The sequence below is a fragment of the Carcharodon carcharias genome, chromosome 12 (assembly GCF_017639515.1).
Source record: "Carcharodon carcharias isolate sCarCar2 chromosome 12, sCarCar2.pri, whole genome shotgun sequence".
Lineage (NCBI taxonomy): Eukaryota > Metazoa > Chordata > Chondrichthyes > Lamniformes > Lamnidae > Carcharodon > Carcharodon carcharias.
This window is the reverse complement of record NC_054478.1, coordinates 104,565,965-104,591,335: the sequence shown is the minus strand read 5'-3', so window position 1 is coordinate 104,591,335 and position 25,371 is coordinate 104,565,965. Positions and strand designations below refer to the sequence as shown.

The window sequence follows — 25,371 nt, the reverse complement described above, 5'->3', positions numbered from 1 at the left end:
TTTATAGTTCAGAAGTTTTTATCCTTTTATACAGGTTTATACTAGAAAAAGCATTGATTAAGCACAGCTTTTGATCTAGGTATGGAAATTAAATTGTCATCCTCACTCAGATAAGGAATAGGGTGCATAGAATTGGGAGTGGGGAAAATCTTGAGCCTGTCACTTGGACAGTCTGCTGATGGAGCAGATTGCCTAATAGTTGTCGAACCGGTCTGATTTTTAGTTTCATTTATTGGACATGAGGATCAAGTGAATTCTGCAAAGGGCGGGTGATCCAATCGGCCAGTTTACCACCAAGGAGTGATGGTGAAAATTGTCCCCATTAAATCTGTCGGCTCTGTCAAGTGTAATCTATTCTACCATTTTTGCAGCATTTATATTTATTCATTTCAAGTGCTTATTTTCAAAATTATTTCTTCTGGTCATCACCATTTTGTATCATCTCCTTGCATGTGATACACCTGCTTCTGGATGTGCCAGCTGAGATCAATGACTTAAAAAGGGAGGGAACTGCTGGGGACACTTCATTTTGGAATGGAGTACAGCAACAATCAGTGTACTTTGCCAACTTGTACCTATGTAATTCATAGTACTCAGCTATATCACTGGTTTAAAAAAATACAACTTCAGAGATTTGTTGAGATGGCTTTTAAAATAGCATGTTAAAAACTAAAACTTGTAAATGCAGGCCAAAAATTCAACATCTCCAAATGAAGTTCTTAAAGTTTTATGTTCAAGTTAAGCAATGTCAGTGCTTAGGAATGGAATATTTTTCTGCTTTTGGTAATCATTGACAGTTCAGATATAGAACAGGCAGATTCAGAACCTTAAATTCAGCTTCAGAATCCCACCTACATAATTCTTTTTCTCATAGAAGTCATATTTATGACAATTCTGAGTAGTGCTGTTAATTTAAAGCCAACTTCTGCCAAAATAAGGGCAAATTTGTGATGTTAGATAATACTTGCAGGGAACCCAGATCAAGACTTCCCAAATTCATTTCATACTAGATCTTATGACTAATAAAAGCAACCTTTCAAACTCACCTTCCAGAAATGAGAGGACACGGCACTTCTGTTACTGAACTCAATTGTTTACTAGTTCTTGTTTTAACAGGTAGTAACAATATTTTGGACAAATATTCATGGAAATCGTGGCAAGGAACTTAGTTTAATGCAAGTTTAATGTACAGTAGCTATTAAATGTCAATTGTTTGAAAGCAGAAGTTATTGTCTACTCTTCCAAAAAAAACCACAATGTGTTTATTGAAAAGCTTTAGCATAACTCTAAACATTAACTATTGTGAAGATTACTTTTTAACATTTTGTTTGAGCCCAACCTGCCTCTGGATTCCCTCGAGGGGGCTCCTCACATTGCTTCGGTTTGACACTGCATGAACTGTACAGGCAGAGCAATGTCAAGTGTGCTTTCCAAAATGCAATAGGGATACATTTTGGACAGTGCAAGTACTTTGTCTAACCTTAGTTTACATGTTTAGAAAGCAGGGCTCTCTGGCCATGTTTGTATCTGTACATAGTCAAATCTTTCCCCTAAAACTGAAGCAGATCCAAACAACGCTAATAGGACTTGACCAGTAGTTGCAGTGCAAATACGCCATCAGATTCATTTACCTTAGTTCTCTTACTTCTCATCTAGAATCACCTTGCAGTAAATTTAGGGAGAAACAGATGATAATTTATGTTGTATTATGCAGGGCTGTTGTTGCAGCTAGAGAGATCATCAAATGTATAATTCTAAAATTATATACTATGAATAGAAAATCACCAGCAAGTTACTAGCTTTAATGAGCAGGTTTTTTTGGTTTCAGTTACTGCTCAGAATTCATTTTTAGTTTATTTGCAAGTATTTCAGAAATACTGAAATTTAACCTCTGTCAGTAACTCAGCGTCGTTCATGTTCAATATTTTTGTTATATTTCCTTGTATAACATTTCTGGCTGTGTTTTTTTTTAAATTCTAACAGGCAACAAAAGTTCTATTTTTCAGGCACCATATCAAGAAGATATGAAGAAAATTACAAAAGAAGGAGGAGACAAGTCTGGAATGAGAGAGCATGTCCTGAAAGAACCAGAACAGCCAGGCTCAGATAGATTTAAACTGCTTTCAGTTTCAGATGTTGACAGCGCAGTGGATACCCTTCAGATTCACATTACAATCCTACATTTATTGAACTGGATTATTCTATTTAGTGCACCCTCATTCATTTACTGGTTTAAAAATCTCAGGTAAGATCTTTTTGTTAACAATTTGAGTAGCCATTGAGAATATTAACCTTTCTAATTAAAAAATTATTCGGCATTAAGGGTTAAAGGGTGTATTCTTTTGATCTGTCAAAATTATTGTGTCACTGCCATTACATTTTTATTAAGCTGAACTGAATAGCTTGGATTGGATTTAAAGCAGAAGTGAGTAGTACATTAATGCTGATGTGAGAAGGCAGTCTAATAAGCTTGTTTTTTAAAGGGAATTTAATTTGTAGGGGAAAGCAATGTACACAGTGACATGGCATGTGTCACCTACTTTGTTTGTGGTACTTAATGTTTGGGTACATTACAGCACTAATAGTGACTGTGGAGAAAATTACATCCTACACGCTTCCACACATCCCTAGCTAGTTGAGGCAAAAAGCCTGTGAAGGGGTAACGTTTGTATCAATTCCATCCACACTGCACAATCACACTCATCTATGATCATTGCACCCAAGTGGTTTGTCCGGTATGTAAATATATCACTGCAGATATCTAGTAGTGCTTTATGATCTCCCACTGTGTTCCATAATGAAAGATAGACCAAAATGAAAACTATGCTGGAATTCCCCATCTATTCAAAGTGAGCAAAGCCATGCTTGAAGTTACGCCAATTTTAAAACACTGAATCTAAATTCTAAAATGCTTAACCGACCAGAAGAGAGGGAATTCCGAAAATGCACTATTACTAGGAAATAGTACAATGTTTTTATGTATTAGTAAAATTACTGTCCACTGTTTTCATCAGTCATCAAGTCAGTAACATTCACTGATGATCTGACACTAAAATATGAAGTTAGTTACTTAAGCTTGACTACAAGGCATTGTTGTGTAAAGATTTCACCCTATATGGGGAATTTACTCAAATTGTTCCTGTGGTGTGGTCTGTTCACACTGTCATCTCTGTAAACACACATTGCCATTGTGTCATTGGCATCTATACTATGCATTTCTTAAGTTAGCAAACAAACTAATTTTGTACCTAGAAACAATTTGGCATTTTTTAAAGAGTTAAAAATATAATGAAAGAAGAAAAAATGTGCTACAAACCTACATTTGTGAAGTACAAGACTTGTATAGACCTAAAACCACACTGCTCTCTTTATGTGTCTCTAAATTGATGTGTATCCTTATCTTCTATTAACAACGGTTAAATATTATTTGCCACAAGGTTAGTTTATGGACGTAAGAGCAATTTCATGGCTAAGGTAAAAAATGCAGTCTGATTGTTCAGCTACTCTTTTAATGTGCAGTGGATTTATTAGTTTGATTTGCCAGTTCTTTTCTCTCTTTTCCTTGTTTTCAGATATTATATTAATAGTATAATATTTTGTTCCATTAAACAGGTATTCCAGAAGGCTTGATCCTGACCCTTGTGGTTTTGTTGCAATTATTCTGGTGTTCTCCATGGGAGTTCTCATTAATTCACATTCAACTTCAGTGAAGAGAAGGTAATTTTATGTTGCTTTTACATTTTTATAACTTGTTAGCAAAGTACATAGTGAGTTTCAAGCTGATATTTTCATGATTTCCTGCTTTCATTGACTATTTTGATGGAGGATAACAACCCCTGTGCAACTCTTCAAAAAATGCGAACATATTAAATTTGACAGCCAGGCATTGACGTGGGGGTGTAAAGACAGCTAGCTAATAGCCTGTCTAGCAGGGGATGTTGTTAACACACTATTGTAGTTAGTCCTATTATATAATTCATCTTTCAAAACCAGTTTCTCAATGTAATACAGCAGTAGAGTGATGCGAGATTAAATGATATGGATGTTGTCATCATTATTTGCTTGCCCCATGCTAAAAATGTAAGTGTGAACAAGAAAGGTCAGTTGTCATTTTTATCCTGTAAAATACTTAAATTGAGTCATTATCTTCAGAGAACATTGGGAAGACTTTGATCAGAAACAGAATTGCATATGATGACAATGCAAAATTCCAAATTAGGCTAATTATGCAATATTGAAGGATAGTGGTTTTCAAGCTATTTTTGTTGAAGGAACCCTTTTCAATTGGATCGGTTATGACAGACCACCCTGTTTAAATTACAATACCATATAATGCTCATAATATGAAAGTGCTGTATGTAAGTACTTGTAAGAAAACAGGTATTTACTTTCAGCTCATTGTAGAGTCTGCCGATCCTTGGCAGGAGCCCAGAGGTAGCAGGAGCCTGGAGAGGGCAGAACACAAGGAAAGTACTAGGGGAGCAGAGAACATCACAGCCTAAATGATGATGAAGTTTCTTAAAACAGATATGTTTGTGATATGAATCTGGACTCATAAGCCATTCATAAATAGGAAAATATATTAATTTTAGCCAAGCATTTTACTGATATTTTTTGAGACAGTGGCTCTGTTTGCATATTAGATAACCCATTTTGTACAGGTAAAACTGAGCTTGATTAATTCTTGGAAACAAGAAGCCTTGAACGTATGAATGTTCCTTTGCAGTAATGTACTAATGCACAAATCAATTAGAAAGTTCAAGAGATATGTGTGAGCCAGCATTTATTGATCATCACTAATTGTTCGTAAGGTGCAGCTGAGCCATCTTTTTTAGCCACTGTCGTGAGTGTGGTGAGGGTATTTCCAAAGTTCTGTTAGGAAGGGAGTTTCAGGATTTTAACCTAGTGTAATTGAAGGAACGACAATATATTCTAAGTCAGGAGGTGGTAGCATTGCCACTGTCTTTCCTTGAAGTGCTGCCCTTGTCTTTCCTGGCAAGGTCGCGGGTTTGAGAGACACTGTTGAAGAAGTCTTGGCAAATTGCTGTAGTGTAAATGGTTCACATTGCTGTCATAGTGCGCCAGTTGTGGAAAGAGTAAATGTTTAATGTGGATGGGGTGCCAATCAAGGAGGCTGCTTTGTCTTGGATGGTGTCGAGCTTCTCAGGTATTTTTGGAGCTGCACTCATCCAGGAAACTGGAGAGTATTACATCACAATTCTGACATGTGCCCTGTAAATGGTAGAAAGCCTTTGGGGATTCAAGAGATTATTCAGTCACTGCAGGATACCCAGCCTTTGACTTATTTTTTGAGCCACAGTGGTTAAGTGGCTCATCCATTTAAGTTTCTGGTCAAAGGTGAACCTTCAAAATGTTGATGGTGGGGGATTCAGCAATGGTAGTTCGGTTGAATGTCAAAAGAAAGTGGGTCGACTCTCCTTTTTGGAGACGGCCATTGCCTGACGTTTGTGTGGCACAAATCACTTAACAGCCCAAGCCTGAACCTTGCCCAGGTCTTGCTGCAAGCTGACATGAACTGCTTCATTAACTTCAGGAGTTGTGAATGGAACTGAAGATGATTAAGCCTCGGATGGTCCCCCGATGAACACTTGCAGCGATGTCCTGGGTTAAGAGGCTTGGCCTCCAACAGCAGCAACTATTTTCCTTTGTATCAGATGTGACTGCTGTCAATGAGAGTTTCCCCCCGATTCCCATTAATTTAAATCTGACTAGACTTTCTTGATGTTGCACTTGGCCAAATACTGCCTTGATGGCACTCTCAGTTCATCTCTGAAATTTAGTTCTTTCATCTATATTTGGGCAGAGGTCTGTAATGAGGTCTGAAGCCTCAGAACCCAAACTGAGCATTGGTGAGTAGGTTATTCATGAGGGTAGGTGCTGTGTGATAGCACTGTCAATGACACCTTCCATCACTTTGCTGATGATTGAAAGTAGAGTAATGGGGTGGAATTTAGTGATGGCAATGTGGGTCCTGCCCACTAGTTGGAGAACACACATGGAGCAGGAGTAGGCCATTTGGCCCTTCAAGCCTGCTCCGCTATTCAATAAGGTATTGACTGATCTGATTGTGGCCTCAACGCCACTTTCCTGCCTGTCCCCCAATACCATTTGACTTTATGCCGATCAAAAATCTATCTAACTCAGCCTTTAAATATTTAATGACCCAGCCTCCACTGCTCTCTGGCTAAGAGAATTCCACAGACTAATGAACATCAGAGAAAAAATTTCTCCTCATCTCAGTCTTAAATGGAAGACACCTAATTTTTAAACTGTATTGCCCAGTTCTAGACTTCCCTACAAGGGGAAACATCCTCTCAGCATCCACCCTGTCAAATCCCCTCAGGATCTTATATGTTTCAATAAGATCACCTCTCATTCTTCTAAACTCTAATGAGTATAAGTCTAAGTTGCTCAACCTTTCCTCATAAGCTAACCCCAGGAATCAGTCCAGTGAACTTTTTCTGAACGTTTCTAAGAACTGGTGGGAGCTCCAAGTTGCCTTTTCATGGGAGGTCCACACTATTCTGAGATAATCAGGCACTTAGCTGGACAGTGTCAGGCCTCCCACTGAATTAAGGCTCCAATAGGGTGAAAATTCCAACTTCAGGAGCTGCTGGCCAATCAAAGTCCGGCAGCACTGCCAGTTGCATTGGGCCTACCCTACTGGATCCTCCGGAGGCAGTTAATTGAGCAGGGTGGGGTTAACAGAAAGTGGGGTGCTGGAGTGGGGAGGGAAGTCTGATGCAAGGGTTGGGGCATGGCTTTCAGTGGCACCCCCTACCCTAACACCAGATCCTTCGATTGGGCCTGTGAATGAGGTTACACCACCCCCCCCCTCCCCCCATCAATCAGGGTTTGCTGGGCAGCCTCTGCGGATGACAAGTTCCCGCGCACCATTAATTGAATACTAGTGGTGGTGGGATAAGGCCTTTAAGTGTCCACTCAAGGGCCTCAATTATCCTCTGGGGTGGGAAGCCTTCCCACCCTGGACTTGATCAGAGGGAGGTGGGGAGGCAGGGGAATTTCCATCCCATAACCTCCTGCCTGATCACGTGGCACCACCATGCCTTCCCCCCCACCACCCCAGCCTCTGAACTGACCTAGTTGGGGGTGGGGAGGGGCTTTAAATTCTGTACATGGGGTGGTAATTAATGGGTTGGATTTGTCCAGCTTTTTATGGACAGAACGCACCTAGGCAATTTTCCACATTGTCAGGTGTTGAAGCTGTACTGGAACAGCTTGGCTAGAGGCAGGGCTAGTTCTGGAGCTCAAGAGCTCAACACTATATTTGGAAATGTTGTGAAAGCCCATAACCCTTTCTGTATCCAGTGCACTCAGCTGTTTCTTGCTATCATGTGAAATGATTCGAATTGGCTGAAGACTGGGTTCATTGGTGATGGGAATCTCATCTACTCAGTTCTTCTGGCTTCAGCGACATCAACCTTGCCTTTTATATTCACGTGCTGAGTTCCGTCATTATTGAGAATGGGGAGGTATGCAGAGCTTACACCTTCTGTTAGTACTTTAATTATCCACCAACATCCATGACTGAATGTGGCAGAAGTGCAGAGCTTTGATCTAATCCATTGGTTGTGGAATCACTTGGTTCTGTCTATGGCATGCTGCTTCCACTGATTAACATACATGCAGTCCTGTGTTGCCACCTCTAATGGGTCTGTCCCAGTGTTGGGCAACCTAGGCTAGTGAGTGGGCTGCATGATTGGCTCCCCTTCATCTCAGTGCGCCGCAAGATTGAAATCAGACATGTGCGCTAACCATGACTCAATAAATAAGAATTTGCAAGACATGCCAATTGAACCGTAGCAATGCTTTGATTGGACACTGAGAGAGTGCACAGCTCTCTCAGTCAATGTTGTGTGCAACCAGCACACTGCTCATTTCATGTGCCCTTGCTTTACGTGTGTATCACTTTAGTAATACCAGTAGGAAAAAACCTATGCAGATGGAAACCAACAGAATCTGGCGGCTCTGCGCATAGACAACGGTCAACAAAATGCTCCGTTGGCCTCACTCAGAACCCTGATGGGCCGCATGTGGCCCGCGGACTGTAGGTTGCCCACCACTGGTCTGTCCTGTTGCTGTGACAGGACATGCCCAGTGTGGTGATGGTGGAGTCTGGGATTTGGCTGAAAGCACTGTTGTAGGTACAACAATATCAGGCTGTTTTTTGACTAGTCTATGGGCCAGCAGTCCCAATTTTGGCACAAATCCCCAGATGTTAGTGAGGAGAATTTTACAGGGTTTGCAGGGCTAAGTGTGTCTTTGTCGTGTCTGTTGTCTAGCTCAATGCTGAGCTATTAGTTTGTCCTGTTTTATTCCTTTTATAGTTTTTCATGGAAGTTATAAATCATTGCAGTACGTTGTCCAACAAAAGGGTAATGGCTTATACCTAAAATCTCTAATTATTGTGATAACCACAGCAGATGTTAATTGCTGCGCAAACCAAATCCCAGAGGGAAATTTGGCTTATGGGCCATACCCTTTTTTTTGTTTTCTGAAAACGAGAAGAAAACGTACTGATCTCAGCAGCAAGTCCAGTAAGACTTTTGGGATTTTAAAAATTAAAAGTAAAAGTTTTATTAACAAGAATAAAAAAGATTCAAGCACACAAGATTACCATTTCACAGTTTAAATTAGCCTTACAAAATATTCCCCCAAAAGACCCCCTACTTGGCCAGATCCACAAGTTACCTTCCAAGCAACACTCCCTTATAGATGTTTAACTATAAAAGTCCAGTAATATTACCCAAGGCAAACTGCTGTAGCCAAGATTTTCTAATAGAAAATTCTACTAGCAGTCCTTGTTGACTCTTTAAACTTTGAAAATCTTCTTCACCAATTGTAAGATTATACAAGAAGAAGGGATCTGTGTCCTCAGTCAAATGGAAGATTAAATCCTTTTTGTGAACTGGATTAGAAGAGGATTGCCATCTTAAAAGGTCACATGACCTTTTAAACTCTCTCCCACTCTGCTGTGGAAATCCAAAATTTCAGAGCAAGACTCTTTTTAGCAGCTCAAGACTATTCTGGCTGATTCATATTGTATTTTCTCCCAGGCTAGAGCTATTTCCTGGAGATCTTCCTCACACAGCCAATAGCCAAAGCTATAGCTAACAGCTACCAGCCATAGATAACAGCTACCCCTAAGCTCTCCACAGTAACTCTAAAATACCTTTTTCCCCCTTTCATTTAAGGTTCCATTGTTCTCACACCTCTTTGAAACTCAAATCCTTCCAAATATAAAATCTTTCATGTTTCTATTTTGTCAATGCTTTCAGGTCAATAAAATGTAATGTATCCTTTTCTATTTACCTAAGGAACTTCTGCAAGGTGCAAACATGTTTCTTGGTACCTCTGACTTCCCTTTGATATTCAAACAAACTCTCAACTTATCTAAAAATGCAAATGTTAGATCCAACCTATTCACTTGTACCTCAAACTTAACTCCTCTATCCTTTCATGTTTTAAACCCCCAAGACAACCTGTCTTCTAGTAACCTTCACCAACTTACACACAAGTGCGAGCATGCACACACACACACATACACACACACATATGTGTGAACAGCCTTCTTCACAGAGTAACACAATATTCCCCAAAAATATATTTTTAAAAATCTATTCTCACATTATTAATAAGTGTCCTGCCTATAATTCTGATCTAAAGTGGAGCATCAATTTCAGTCCAACAGTCGACTTTTAGATGTATTGCGGTGATAAGGAGCAGTCATATTTTATAGCTATTGAATAACAGACTTTTGTTCCCCTGTGGATTTCAAGGTTGAGAATATTCCATTTTGTAAATGCACTTTGCACTGGTTTTATAATTCCATCAGGCTATGCACCATTGATTGTTTAGAGCAAAGGTGGGGAGCCTTTTTCTTATCATGGGCATTCACACACAGCCAAAATCATTTGCGGGCCACGCACATAAAAATCAACAGTGTGGGTAGAGCTTTAGTATATAAAACTGCATTGGCAACTTGTAATCTAGTGATTTGAGCTTTTCCCACAGAACAGCAACCATAGTCAATGATAATGTTTCTCAGAATTCCTGGTGTCATTCTTTTGTTTAAACTAGGTGGCAAGTTTCCCAATCCAAAAGTCTAACACTGTCCTAAAGTTCACCTGGGACTTAATTGTTTTCACGCACCATCGTGGTCTGTTACAGAGACAAACGAGCAGCCACGTTGTCATGATTAGTTTGTACAGATCTTACTAAAAATAGCATCTGAGACAACAAATAAAAACAAAGTCATTTAGGCAATAGAAAGATCTAGTACTGCATTCAGACTCTACACAAAACATTTGAGCTAATCTTGCTGCAGGCTGGATAAAATTGAGCAACAGGCCGGATCCGACCCATGGACTGTAGGTTCCCCACCCCTGGTTTAGAGCCCTCTGCAAGTGCAGACTGTGCCTAAAAGAACTATACAGTTGACTCACTGTCCTGTTGTTCACTCACATGAAAAGTCAGTCATGTCTGCTCAAAGCCATCAAACAGTTCAGAATGTATAAAGAGTCTTGGGAAGAACTCATACCTGGGTGAGTTTTTCCACCAATAATTCTCAGGTTAATATTTTCTCCCCTCCTGTACCTTCCTGCTTGAATATAAGTTGAAGGTTATTTGCAGACACCCCTAGCTCCAGCCATTTAGTCAGGCAGCACGGGGTCTTTGAATTTGAATTCAACTGAAACAATGCTGGTTCCCCTGCCATCAATATTACATATTGTACAACTATCGGCATAGCTCAAAATGAATTGTAGTGTCCCAGCCTATTTACAGCACTACCTCACTCCAGTTATTGTGTCCTAATCAAGTCCTATTGCCCTTGGTCAGTATCCTGAGGGGCTACCATTGACCAGAAACTGAACTGGACTAGCCATATAATTACCATGGCTGCAAGAGCAGGTCACAGGCTAGGAATCCTACGGTGAGTAACTCACCTCCCAACTCCCAAAGCCTGTCCACCATCTACAAGGCACAAGTCAGGAGTGTGATGGAATACTCTCCACTTGCCTGGATAGGTGCAGCTCCAACAACACTGAAGAAACTTGACACCATCCTGAACAAAGCAGTCCGCTTAATTGGCACCCCACCTACAAACAATTCACTCCCTCCACCGCCAGCACACTGTGGCACCAGTGTGAACCATCTAGCAGATGCACAGCAGGAACTCCATAGATAAGGCTCCATAGATAGCACCTTCCAAACCCACAGCCACCACCATCTAGAAGGACAAGGGCAGCAGACACATGGGAACACCACCACCTGGAAGTTCCCCTCCAAGCCATTCACCATCCTGATTTGGGAATGTATCGCCATTCCTTCAATGTCGCTGGGTGAAAATCCTGAAACTCCCTCCCTAAAAGCACTGTGAGTGTACCTACATGGACTGCAGCAATTCAAGAAGGCAGCTCACTGCCACCTTCTCAAGGGCAATTGGGAATGGGCAATAAATGCTAGCCTAGCCAGCAATGGCCACATCCTATGAATTAATTTTTAAAAAGTTGCACTTTGAGATTTTTTATGCAAGCACCTTTAATTTAAATGCAAAAAAATGATATTTAATTCTCTGCATAACTAATAAAAGCTTTTATTTTTCATATTAGCAAGCTACTGAAACACACAGCAAGACTGCAGCCCCTCTTGGCCATTGCCATGGCGGCCTTCGGACTAGTGCACTTGTACAGGGTTCCTTACTTTGTTACATTTTCATTGGTTTTACATGCACTTGGTTGCCTGGTATAAATTACCATGTAACATGATGACTTGCTGATTTAACCCATTATACTTGCAGCATCTCACAAAATGTATGTTTTGTATTTTTTAAAAACATAAATGGTGCTAACTAATTGTAGTTAGTCATTATTGGCATGCCTTTGCTGAATTGTTACATGATGTAACTTGTTAAAAGTTCCCAGTTTTTGGAAAATTCAAGATAATTTACGTACAGTTCTGTAACATTTTAATTTTCTTGCTATAAATGAAACATCCAGAGTATCATATCTTCAAGTCCTCTTCAAGATGATGCTCTGAATTAGATTGCTGTCAAGGCACATTGCAAAATGCCTTGTGGTAGCCTTTTTTAAATTGACCATTTCAGAGCTTTTGTACGTAACACCTTTGACCATATTCAGATATCTCCAAAGAGATTTGAATATGATTTGGTTGCCTATAATTATAATTTCAGTTTAAGAGGTCCAAAGGTGGTTTTGAATTTTTGGGATTCTAGCTTAAACTACCCTAAATAAAGCGAACCTAAGAGAACAAAAGCAAAATAATGCAGATGCTGGAAATCTGAAACACGAACAGAAAATGCTGGAAATGCTCAGCAGGTCAGGTAGCATCTGTAGAGAGAGAAACAGAGTTCATGTTTAAAGTCGATGATATCCATCAGAAATGGCAAAGGCTATAGATGTAACAGGTTTTTTAAAAAGTATAGAAATGGGGACAAGGAATAAAAAGAATAACATGGAAGATTTGTGAAAGGGTGAAATGCAGGAGAGATTAAATGACAAAATAAATGATGGTACAAGGCAGGAGGATAGTAATGGGACAAGTGAAGAAACAAAAGACGGGTCTTGAGGAGGTGCAAATGGCAATGGCTGAATCATTATCAACAGCTCCTGTCGAAAGAGAAAGTGGGAGCAGTAGCTATGATCTGAAATTGTTGAACTCATGAACTCAATGAGTCTGGAAGTCTGTAAAGTGCCTAAACGAAAGATGAGATGCAGTTCCTCTAGCTTCCTTTGAGCTTCATTAAAACGGTGTAGGAAGCCAAGGACAAAAAGGTCAGAGTGGCATGGAAAACTAAAATGACAAGTGAACAGAAGCTCAGGACAGAAACTAATGGACTGAACAGAGGTGTTGAGCAAACAACCACCCAGTGTAGAGGAGACCACATTATGAACAACAAATACAGTGTTCTAAATTGAAGGAAGTACAAATAAATCACCTGGCACTTGGACAGTAAGAGCGAAAGTAAAACGGCATGCGTTGCATCCCCTGTGCTTGCACATGCAGGTGTTGTGGGAAGGGGTTGGGTTGTTGGGATTGTCGCCAAAGAAGCTCAACGAACAGGACCTCATCTTCCTTTTCAGCACTTCACAATTTTCTGGACTCAAAATTTTAGATCAACAATTTAACAGCATTATCAAAGATCTAATTTTTTTTTGGCAGAAGGTTCTGGTATTGATTCCGTTGTTGGCATTAACGCCTCTTCTCGACCCATCTTTTGTTTCTTGACTTGTCTATTACCATCAGCTTTTGCCTTGCACCATCATCCCTTTTGACAGTTAATCTTACTTTACTTCCATCATCATTTTGATCTTGCCTCCCCTACTCATTTCCCTGCATCTGTACTTGCTTAAAACCTGTTACAGCTCTAACTTTTGCCAGTTCTGATGAAAGGTTATCGACCTGAAATGTTAACTCTGTTTTTCTCTGCACAGATGCTGCCAGACCAGTTGAGTGTTTCCAGAATTTTCTGTTTTTTGAGCATCCTGACCGGAAGTCTAGACTTTTAGCTGTACTGAAAGCCCAGCGCACAAGCTTCAACTCCCCTCATGTCAAATTATTCTACTTTTTAGCCAAGTATTTTAATGGTGCACTATATATTAGAAGAATAATGCTAGAGTCACTTTAGCTATGGGGAATTCTGTAAACTAAACTATCTGCAATGGGAGACATCAGTATGGGAGCCACAAAGGGTAATAATGCAAAGGAATAAACAGGGCTCTAAAATTATACCTTGAGATTCCAGCATGCAAAAGTAAAATGTTCATCTGAAGTTGTTCTTTCTACCATTTTAATAAGTCATTAAACATTTTAATGTATCCTCTAAAATAACAGAAAAATCTCAGATGACTGTATTTAGCTTTTGTATGCTACTACCCAGTGCCATAATTTGAGGACTGAGGGCATTTCAAAACTTGAGAGTATTGCTTAAAGTGGCTTCAGATAGTCTTGGTCATCAGTTGAAAGTACAATATGATTGGAAGACCTTCCCCTTGTCTAATACTACAACATACTTTGTGCAAAATAAAGTTGTTATCTTTGCCCTTGCGATGCAAGCATGCCAGATGGACTTTGAGAATGTAATATTTGCAATCTTATTCTACAAAACAGGAAGTAAAGAGTAGTATTGATGATGTGCGCAAAAAGTCAAAATTTAACAAATGTCTATGATGACATGTTTGAAAGCTCTTTATTATAAATGTTTTAAAGTTTAAATATTTTGATACCCTACAAAACATTCTTTAAAATTGAGTTATCATATTTCCACGTGTTTTCTTGCCTGTGTTGAGCTCTTTATTTACTCCTGGTGGTGAGGATGGGCAGTAGCCTACTCTCTGACTCCACAAGTCCTGCTTAGTAAGTGCTCAAGGCACAGATGAAATGTGCACAACGACCCCCTCTTGTCTGCAGTGTCATCTCTAACCATATATACACATGTGCAATGGACAGCTAACATTGAAACATTTGGAAAATAATTAAGGCATCTAAAGCTGTGCACTTATTAAAATAGAAAACAACATTGGACTAGTATTACATGACAGATTGCACATTTCATAATAATACAGGTATTTACAAAGAATGCAAAAGACATCTAGAAACAGGAATCATTGAAATTCCTGTTTCCTGAAAATTGGATAGAGGAATTTCATTTAACTCATGGTTTCATCAAGTTGAATCCAGTTGTGCTCTATTTATAGATCTGATTGAAATTGGGAACTCATTATGCTAAGAATCTCAGGTTGGTCGGGAAGTCTAATGACTCCATGCTGCATGATGGTATCTTAGCCTACTGTGCCACCAGTCCATCTTCACTACTATTTTAAGTGATTTCAATTTTTTTAAAATCAACTGCATATATTCCACTAACTTCTTAGAGAGTGCAGTGTCATTGCTCCTAAGGACAGTTCCTGGAACAACAGGCACAGGCTTATTATAAAAATTTTGAATTTTTATTGCTTATACTTAGAAAATGGCAGCTTCGTGTTTGGATGAAAGGTAAAGCCATTGTCACACAAATTTCTACCCATTTTACTGACATCCAACTAGGGGAAAATAGTGATCCTGTTATCATCATAACCTGTAGCTGGCTTTTGCACCAAAGTATCAGTCAATCAACTAGCCAATCATCTACAGGTTTGAAAGTCAGTACATAAGTTTTCCTGTGCTTTGACCGTAATATCACTGTTGTGACTTACTAAGACACAGATTTGCAATGGAACCAGTTCCCTGTGCTTTAATCATTTGAAAGGGTATTTGTGAAAATTGTGTGATGCAAACATTTTTGTAAACTATTTAGTGATGTAAACTATGTTAATTTTGGAATAAGGTTGTATCAGTAATGTTTGCAAGGTTTATACAATCTAATGATGTACAGTTTCTAACTGTGATATGTTTTGTTTGTGGACAATCAGTTGTGGTATTAGTTCATACTTAACCAAAAGTCAGTAATGCCATTTTTAAGAATTAAACCTAATTTGAAAACATTAACTGCTGCAGTGTATTTAGTACTTTCATTGTATAATTGCCTTGAAAACCAGAAAACATGCCTCAAAGCTTCAGTGGGGTATTGTTTCCTAAGAAGTTTCAGGAAGAAGTTGGATTTTTGTGGCATATCCATTGAGCTGGTGGGTTGAAATGTGACTTTTCTCAGCAGGTGCAAATGTTGAGTCACAAATGTGCCTTTTTCTATTGCAACACCTACACAAGGAAGCATATTTTGTCCATTATTTTTTCTCATTATTTTAGTTAATCTGGGTGTTAATCAAAATCATAGCCTACATTTTGCAGTCGCAAAGAGGCGGCACTCACTACTGACTGCGGAAATAGCAGCTCACAAAGTAATAATGAGCTCTAGAATATTGATTTCAATGTGACTTTAAATTTGATGCCATCTAAAGGGAATTTGTGACTTCCAGAAACAGTGAGTAAGCAAGGAGGCTGAGCAGCCTATCAATTTAAAGAATTCTCAGACAACAAACCAGAATGTCAAAAGAGCAGGTTATAATTCACTTTTTAATTAGTTTACAGAAAGCAGTTTAAAAATTGGGATATACAAATGGGCCTGAAGTTGAAAGTAAAGTAAAATTTTTTAAAATTAATTTTTGTTTAAAAATCATGGCATTTTTATCATGAGATAAAGGGAATGACACTCCATGCTTGTAAAATTAGTTTTTCAAGGGCAGGGGGAATTATTGTTTAGCATGCTGTTAAAAACTCAGTTATACTTTATTCCAGAAGAATTAACATTTTCAATAGTGAGCATAGTGTGGAAAAGTTGAAATTCACCCCAAATCATTGATTCAGCAATGATTGTATCAATTAAGAGTGCAACGCTGCACCCATCATGAAGAAGCAGTGTATCCCTGACAGCAACTTGAGGATTTCCATGTTTAACATTGCATGTGCTGTCAATTTTGCACAATGAAGAAAGTGAACTCTGAAAGTTTTGCTGTCATTACAACTGCAAGTTCTGGATGTTTGTGCCTTTGCTGACTTTTTTTTACACCACTCTCTACAAATCCCTCAATTCAAGCACAAGTGGTCATCAAACATTGCTGACAAATAGATATAGAACTGATCGACAGAGAGTAAATAATATCTTATCTTTGATGCTGAGAAGACTGAATCAGGAACTGTTGAGTAAAATTGACCATGATAGTCCTCATCAATCTCTACTCTTAAAGTTGTAATGTCCTTTTTGATTACAAATATTCAGCTCCTCGGTTTTGTTGTTTTGAAGGCAACAGATCGAAAATTATCAAGAAAATTAGGAGCTAATATACAAAGAAAAAGCTAACGCTATTTTTTGTTTAGTCAGACTTGCATTTATATTGTGCCTTTCACAACGGAAGGATGACCTGAAGCACTTCACAGCAAATTTAAAGTTGTTTTGAAATGTAATAATTTTGTAATGTAAGAAATGCAGCAACCAATTTACACACAGCAAGGCCCTACAAACAGTAGTGTGATGATGACCAGGTAATGATCTTAGTTGAGTGATAATTATTGGTCAGGACACAAGGAAAACTTCCCTGCTCTTTGAAATTTTGCATGGGATCTTTTACTTCCACCTAAAACGACAGATCGGCCTTTGGTTTAATGTCTCATCCTAAGGACAGCACCTTTAATGGTGCAGCAGGCCTTCATTACTACACTCAGATATCAGTCGATTTTTGCTGAAGTTCTAGGAGTGGAGATATGAACCCATACACTTGCAACTCAGGTGAAAGTGCACCCATTGGTTCATGGCTGACAATCTAATGATGAAAGAGTTTTCTGCTGCCTCAAACTGAGATATTGTAAACAGGAAATAAAAACCGGCTGTTGATGGGAAAATTGAAAAGACTTCATTTTGACAAGTAGCCAACACACAAAACTCCTGATGCACCTGCACTTTTAATAAGAGCCTACTGGTTTCCTTTGTGGCTGGCATGGCCTGTGTTCAGAAAACAAGTCAAGTTATGTGGTTAGAGCATACCTGTTTTTGAAATGTTGTTTGAGTTAGCAGACTGGGGAATTAAATTAATTCATTATTTAATGAGTTGATCCATTAAGGGATCCATGAGATAAAACTAGCTAATGTGATTAAACCTATAAGAAGAAACATATAATTTGACATAAAAGCCACGGTACTTGATTTTTAGTTCAAGTTTCAGCTTCTGGAATTGCAAATTTAACACTGCAGCAAACAAGAGTATTGCCTCTTCAACATTCAAACTTTACATTTGGACACCTACAAAAGATAGTCATTGCAAAAGTCTTTGCAGTTGTATGAAGTATAATCTAAAGATATTTTTGCCCCTATGGGTGGTGCATATACTGAATCATATTTTTGGAAGAAAGAGATGATTCTCTTCAAAGTAAAATCATGCACTGCTTTATCGGCTAGAACCTGGCTTAAAGTACTTTCACAAAGTAAACAGGTGCCATCACTGGAGCTAGATTTATGCAACTGTTGAAATTCTGCTCTATGTTGATTTCTTCTAGGTTGATAAAACACATAGTTTCAAAGCAGGACAAATAGAATTGTCTGTTACTTATAGAATTTCGGGTGATGCATCTACATCTGGACATCATCCAAGCGAATAAACTAACAAGGGAAGTCACTTGAGTTTACTTGTTGCTTACTCTGTAAGTGTACACCAGTTCATTGAAAATCTGTTTGAAAGGCAGCATGATCTCAAACATTGATTATTAAACAACCATACATTCAATAAGGTTTTTCTCACAGAAATTCTGAAATAAAAATGGCATTGCACAAAATACCTACATACTGATTGATGTAAGTGGCAAAATTACATTCAACAATAATGAAAGGAAATCAGTGGATTAAACGAATGTTAGGATGATAATTTTCAGTTGAATTAAGTAAACATATGCTCTGATGTGACTCAGATTCAGAGCGGAATCTCAATGGAATAGACCCGCCCACAGCAGGGAAACAATAGCAGGTGGGGATCCCATTTCTAATTGGAGTGGATTTTGCTGTGGCTCATTAACTCAGGCTGGCATTAACACCTTGCTTCCAGGTGTCCTGACGAGAGAAGGTGGGCAAGATGATCCACTGAATCTGTCAAAGGAAGGATTTCTAGTTAATGGTACCCCAGCAGAGGTCAGAATGGCTAACAAAACATTGATTCTTGAGGCTTCAGTTATCTTAGGAATAGAAAGAGACCTGAGAAAGCTGTTACCCAAGTCTTCCTCCATTTCTTACCTGGATATCATGCTGCGGGACCTAAGAGACTGAAATGAGGTGGCTAGCCTCCATTGATAGCCACCTTGATGGCCATTAGCAATGTATGCCCACCTGGTTCTCTGGGAAAGAGGCCTTGTTCTGCAAGGCTGCAGATGTTCAGCAATGATCTGCCATGAAAGCCTAAGCGTTCTGAAGCACTGTTGCTCTCACATGTTGAAAGCTAATCCTCAGCCTGTACAAGCTGTGTTGGGGTCTTGCCTCCTTTGAAGTAGATCTGTATGTCCATCCTCTCCATCCTGTGGGGTGACATGTGGCTGAGGAGAAGGCAACCGGTGCTCTGGTTGGTGTCATTCCTGGTGTTTTTTGTGTTGCTGCTCCTTTTGTTCCTCATCAAGGATGCAAGATAAATCTTCATAAGCTGCATCCTATCCCACAATGAAAGCTGGCAGGTGCAGATCAAGATGACTGAAGTGTAAGATAATTGAACTTACTTCAGAGATGTTGGAAGTTAGTTGTCAAGCAGTAAGAACACATTAAGAAGAAGTGCTGTGAGCACCAGCCTCCCACTCAGGCATGGCTCAGTGCTTTTTAGTATCACTGTTTAAAGGCTTCTCAACCTGTCAGATTCACTGTAGAAGCACTGCCCACTGTGCTATAGACTCATTGACCCTGGCGGGATTCAGAGAGCTCAGGAAATCTGTGTGCCAGCTGTTCAAGTAAGAAAGCAAGGTTAAATTCAGAGTTAATTAACTGCTTGCATATTATGACATCCTACAACTGCATGGGCACTGCCCCCCGCCACCCCCACTCACCTGCAATCCTGGCCAGATCAAACCTGGAAGTGGGAGGCATGTTGAAGAAACGACCTGCCATCAGTTTCGGGGCATTACACCTGTGCCTGCACCTGTACTGGCCTCACCTTGGCTGTTAAAATTCTGCCTTTAGGGTGTATCAACAGTCAGATGATATCTCTCTTTCATAACCTAATCAAGAGTTATTTGAGCACCAAAGACATGAAAGTTTGATTTATTCTTTGATTTTGAAGAGTCAATTATTTTTACCTTGGAGTGTGCATAAAGGCATTCATGTCCTCATGAATGTAAGAACTCCCCTCAAAGAAGGAATGGGACATTAAGGAGCAGGTTATTGAGAGTTACTTTTGTGTACCACCAAGTAGCAGGTTACAACACAATGCATCAGAACATAAGAAATAGGAGCAGGAGTAGCCATTCAGCCCCTCAAGCCTGTCCCACCATTCAAAAAGATCATGGCTGATCTGCCCCAGGCTTCAACTCCTCTTTCATGCCAGCTCCTCGTAGCCCGCAACTCCCCAATATTTCAAAAATCTATCTACCTCCTCTTTAAATACTTTCAGTGATCTAGCCTCCGCAACTCTCTGGTGTAGAGAATTCCAGACATTCACTACCCTCTGAGAGGAGAAATTCCTTTGCATCTCAGTTTTAAATGAGCATCCCCTTATTCTGTAACTATGTCCCCTAGTTCGAGATGCCTCCACTAGTGGAAACACCTTCTCAACATCCACCCTCAGAAGTTAAGGGTCAAGCCCCCTCAGAATCTTGTGCATTTCAATAAGATCACCCCTCATTCTTCTAAACTTTAATGCATAAAGGCCTAACCTGTTTAGCCGTTATTGATAAATCAACCCCTTCGTCCCAAGGATCAGCCTAGTGAATCTCTTTTGAACTGCCTCCAATGCTAGTATATCCTTTCTTAAATATGGGGACCAAAACTGTACACAGTACTCCAGGTGCAGCTTCACCAACACCCTGTACAGTTGTAACAAGACTTACCTAGTTTTAAACTCCAACCCCCTAGCAATACAAGCCAAAATTCCATTTGCCTTCTTAATTACTTGCTGCCCCTGCATGCTAACTTTTTGTGTTTCATGCACAAGAACACCCAGGTCCCTCTGTACTTTACTTTTTTGGAGTCTCTCTCCATTTAAATAATAGTCTGCCTTTTGATTCTTCCTACCAAAGTGCATGACCTCACACTTTCCTATATTAAACTCCATCTGCCAAGTTTTCGCCCATTCACTGAACCTATCTATATCCCCTTGCAGATTCCTTGTGTCCTCATCACAACATGCCCTCCCACCTATTTTTGAATCATCAGCAAATTTGGATACCTTACACTCCTCCAAGTCATTAATATAGATAGTAAATAATTGAGGCCCTAGGACTGACCGTTGATCCACTAGTTACATCTTTCCAACCTGAAAAATTCCCATTAATCCCAACTCCCTGGCTTCTGTGTGTTAACAAATCCTCAATCCATGATAATAGGTTACCCCCAAAACCATGAGCTCCTATCTTGTGCAATAACCTTTTATGTGTCACCTTATCAAATGCCTTCTGGAAATCCAAACACACTGTATTTACCGGTTCCCCTTTATCAACTATGCTTGTTATATCCTCAAAGAATTCTAGCAAATTTGTCAAACATGTTGACTCTGTTTGATTGCGTTAAGCTTTTCTAAATGTCCTATTTCTTCCTTAATAATGGACTTTAGCATTTTCCCAACAACAGATGTTAGGCTGACTGGCCTACAGTTTTGTGCTTTTTGTCTCCCTCCCTTCTTGAACATGGGCGTTACATTAGCGGTTTTCCAGTCTGCTGGGCCACTCTTGGAATCCAGTGAGTTCTGGAATATTTTGACCAATGCCTCCACTATCTCTGCAGTCACTTCCTTTAAAACCCTTGGATACAGGCCATCAGGTCCTGGTGACTTGTCTGCCTTTAGTCTCAATAGTTTGTCAAATACTTTGTTCCTCGTGATAGAGGCTATTATAAGATCTTTCTTCCCATTAGCTCCTTGCTTATCTGATGTCTTTGGGATATTTATAATGTCCTCCACCATAAAGAATAAATATTGGTTTGAATTATCTGCCATTTCCCTGTTCCCCGTTATCAATTCTCCAATCACATCCTCCAAGGGTCCCATGTTCACTTTAGCCACTCTCTTTTTATATACCCATAGAAGCTCTTGCTGTTCGTTTTTATATTTCTTGACAATTTACTTTCATAATCAATTTTCTCCCTCTTTATTAGCTTTTAAGTCACCTGCTGCTGGTTCCTAAAAAAATTCCCAATCCTTGGCCTACCACTAGTTTTAGCTGCTTTGTATGCCTTAGTTTTTGACTGGATACTCTCCTTGACCACCTTTGTTAACCACAGGTGGCTCACCTTTCTCATCCAGTCATTCTTTTTGACCAGGATACATTTTTGCTGAGTGTTATGAAATATCTGCTTAAATGTCTGCCACTGCTCATCAACTGACCTTCCCCTTAGTCTATTTTCTCAGTCTGCTTTAGACAACTCTTTCTTCATACCTCTGTAATTGCCCTTATTTAAGTTGAGGACACTGGTTTGAGACTCGAGTTGCTCACCCTCAAACTGAATTTGAAATTCTACCATGTTGTGATCACTATCCCCTAGAGGATCCTTAACCACGACATCTTATATTAATCCCACCTCATTACACATTACTAGATCTAAAATAGCCTGTTCCCAGGTAGGTTCTGCAATGTATTGCTCTAAGAAACAATCCCTGATGCACTCTACAAATTCATCTTTCATGTTACCCCTGATTTGTCCAGTCAATATGCAGATTAAAATCACCCATGACAATTGTAGTGTCCTTCTTACACTCCTCCATTATTTCCCAATTTATACTTTGTCCTACAGTGAGGCAACTTCGGGGCCTATAGACAACTCCCACCTATGACTTCTTTCCCTTGCTATTCCTTATTTCCACCCAAACTGATTCCACATCATGATTTATTGCACCTATATCACTACTCACCACCACACTGGTATCTTCCTTTATTAACAAAGCTACCCCACCTCCTTCTACTTTTTGCCTATTTTTCCAGAACGTCGGATACCCTTGAACATTGAGTTCTCACTCTTGGTCACCCTGAACCAGGTCTCTGTAATAGCTATCAAGTCATATTCATTTATTTCTATTTGTACAGTCAACTCATATATCTTGTTACAAATGCAGCGTGCATTCAGATAAAGAGCCTTAAACTTTGACTTTTACCATTATTGCTCATATTGGTTCTGATTTCTGCTGCACTCTTCGTATATTTTCTGCCCTTTCCTGCCACACTTTGATTATCGTTTGCCTCTTCACTACCCTGCACCTCTGTTCCCTCACTTAATTTTGATTTTTTAAACTTCCCTTCAATTGAATCCTCCTCCCATTAATTAATTTAAAATCCTACTAGTTATATGATTCACTCTAACTTGATGTATATCAATAATGAAATTAGTTAATCTCTTCAGATCTCAAAATAATGCAAAGGGACCAATAATAAGAATTAAGTCTGGTCCCAACATGGTTCAAATGAAGCCCATCCTAACGGAACAGCCCTCTCCTTCCACAGTACTGGTGCCAGTGCTCCATGAATTGGAATTCATTTCTCCCATACCAATCTTTGAGCCACACATTTACTTCTCTAATCTTATTTACCCTATGCCAATTTGCACGTGGCTCAGGTAGTAATCTGGAGAATGTTACCTTTGTTGGTTGTGCTTTTTAACTATTCCCGAGCTGCTTGTAGTCTCTTGGCAGGACCTATGTCATTGGTACCTAACTGGACCATGACAACTGGATCCTCCCCCTCCCATTCCAAGTTGCTCTCCAGCCCAGAAGAGATGTCCTTAAGCTTGACACCAGGAAGGTAGCCTTCGGTAATCTCTGCAGTCTTTAGCTGAGACATAACAGAACAAAACTATTGGTAAACCTATATGATGTGTTTTGCCTAGTGTTTGTCATTCTGTGGCTTTTCGACCAACAATTCCATGGATGTTGATTTGAGCATCCTAGTGCAGTTCAGACCAAATGATGTGCAAGTGAGAACTGAAGTAACAAACCTTTTTTTAACATCAAATGCAATGGGCAGAATCATCCCAGATTTGCACTAAGTGCAGTAGCAGGCGGGCAAAAGAGCATTTTACCCGTCGGCCGCAATGGCAGCTTTTCACGTCGTATCGTCCAAGTCCCATCTCATTAATCATTCATTCCTGGGAAACACATTGTTTCGCTGGCGGGCGGCCTCCCATTCACCCGCTATGCCATCACCTCGCCATTTCTTCACGCTGAGCACCATACTTAAGGCGCAGCCATGTGCACACCTCTCAGTGCTTCCAGCCCAGGACTGCTGCACAGAAGACTGCCGCACTCTGATTCAGTGACGTGTCCCTGGAAACCCTTTGGGACACTCGCCATGATGTCCTCCAACCCCGCTTTTGGCGAAAGCCAGCAAGCAAGGTGACAAATCCAGCATGGGAGACTTTGGCAGCGGTGGTCAGCGCCAACATCCTGCAAAAGAGGATGAATGGTTTCATCCATTCCACCAGGGTAAGTTACTCTTCTCATCACTCTCAACTCACACAAACCCATCACACAGGGATCTCACACTTCATGGGACAACACCACTAACTCTCTCACACACCCTCACATCTCCATCAGGTTCATAGCCTTTTGAGCTCACTCCTCATCCTGTCCATGGCATCGTTCACCACACAAACAATTCTACACAGTGCCATGTGTCCTACTCACACTCTTTCCATCTGTTTTCATGCAGGAGAAGCTGACTCACGACAGTGGGGAGTGGTTCCAGACCAGGGGTGGAGTGGCCCACATTAGGCCCCTCACTCACTTTGAGGAGCGTGCCATTGCGCTGACTGGTGAGGACAAGGGTTGTACCTGCGGCGATGGTAAGGTCAGCGGTGAACACCCACGTGAGGATCCTGCACCACACCATCCCCCTCTCAACACAAATGTGAGCTCTCTCTCCTGCTTTTGACGATGCTGCGATGCACTAATTACTTTGGTTCACAGGGAGCTCTGCCAAGTCCTCAGCTTGCCAGTCCCTCAACTTCATGCACATCCTCACCTCCGACCAAGAGGACACCTCCTCCATTGAAGAGCTGGAAATAAGCAGCCTGGAAGACCCGTCACAGCGCTTACCCACACCCTCCACCAGCGCAGAGACACACCTCGGTGGAACCTAGATCGAGAGCAAGATTGGGTTCACAATTTGGTGGTCACAGCACGGACACGTGTTTGCAACAGGAGGAGGCAGGTTCAGCTGAGATCCCTGGCACCCAGAGGACTGCTGGGGAAGGGGCATCGATGAGGTCTGAGTCGGATGATAACCCTCTGGATTTGTCCTTTCAACTTATCCTGGAGAGTCAGCAGAAGGTGTGGGAATATCATGAAGAACTGTTGGAAGCTCTCAACAGAGTGGCATGTGATTCGGAGGAGTGTGTCCGCCTGCTATCTGATGAAGTGGTGCCCACATGTGCATGTATGGAGGTCTCCGTGGTATCGATGGCGGATGCCATGGAGACCCTGGTCCAGCAGAATGTGGAAATGCGTGCAGGCCTGCACTTATCATGGTAGCCATGGGTGAGTTCCTGCAGTGACAACATGAGAGGGAAATGGGGCACCTCAACATCATTCCAGGTGCTCTTTCCCCTCAAGGAGTCAGGCCAGGGCCCTCAGGCACCTGGAGGGAGGAGGAGCAGCAGCTGGACACCCCTGGGTTATCCATTCAGGAATCTCAGAGGTTCTCTTCTCC

General features: G+C 40.4%; 1 protein-coding gene across 5 annotated transcripts in view; it reads left to right on the top strand.

The window, feature by feature from the left end:
• Positions 1-25,371, top strand: part of pgap1 (post-GPI attachment to proteins inositol deacylase 1) — a 189,151-nt gene that overhangs the window by 140,849 nt on the left and 22,931 nt on the right. For 4 of the 5 annotated variants that reach the window (XR_005944544.1, XM_041200460.1, XM_041200459.1 and 1 more), the window contains exons 25-26: positions 2,007-2,245; positions 3,613-3,717. Coding sequence is in view for 4 of the 5 variants with exons in the window: in XM_041200460.1 (XP_041056394.1) it covers positions 2,007-2,245; positions 3,613-3,717 (344 nt within the window). In the remaining variant the exon portion in view is untranslated. Of the gene's footprint in view, positions 1-2,006; positions 2,246-3,612; positions 3,718-11,654; positions 15,546-25,371 lie in introns of those variants that run through there. The other variant, XM_041200462.1, reaches the window with a different exon arrangement.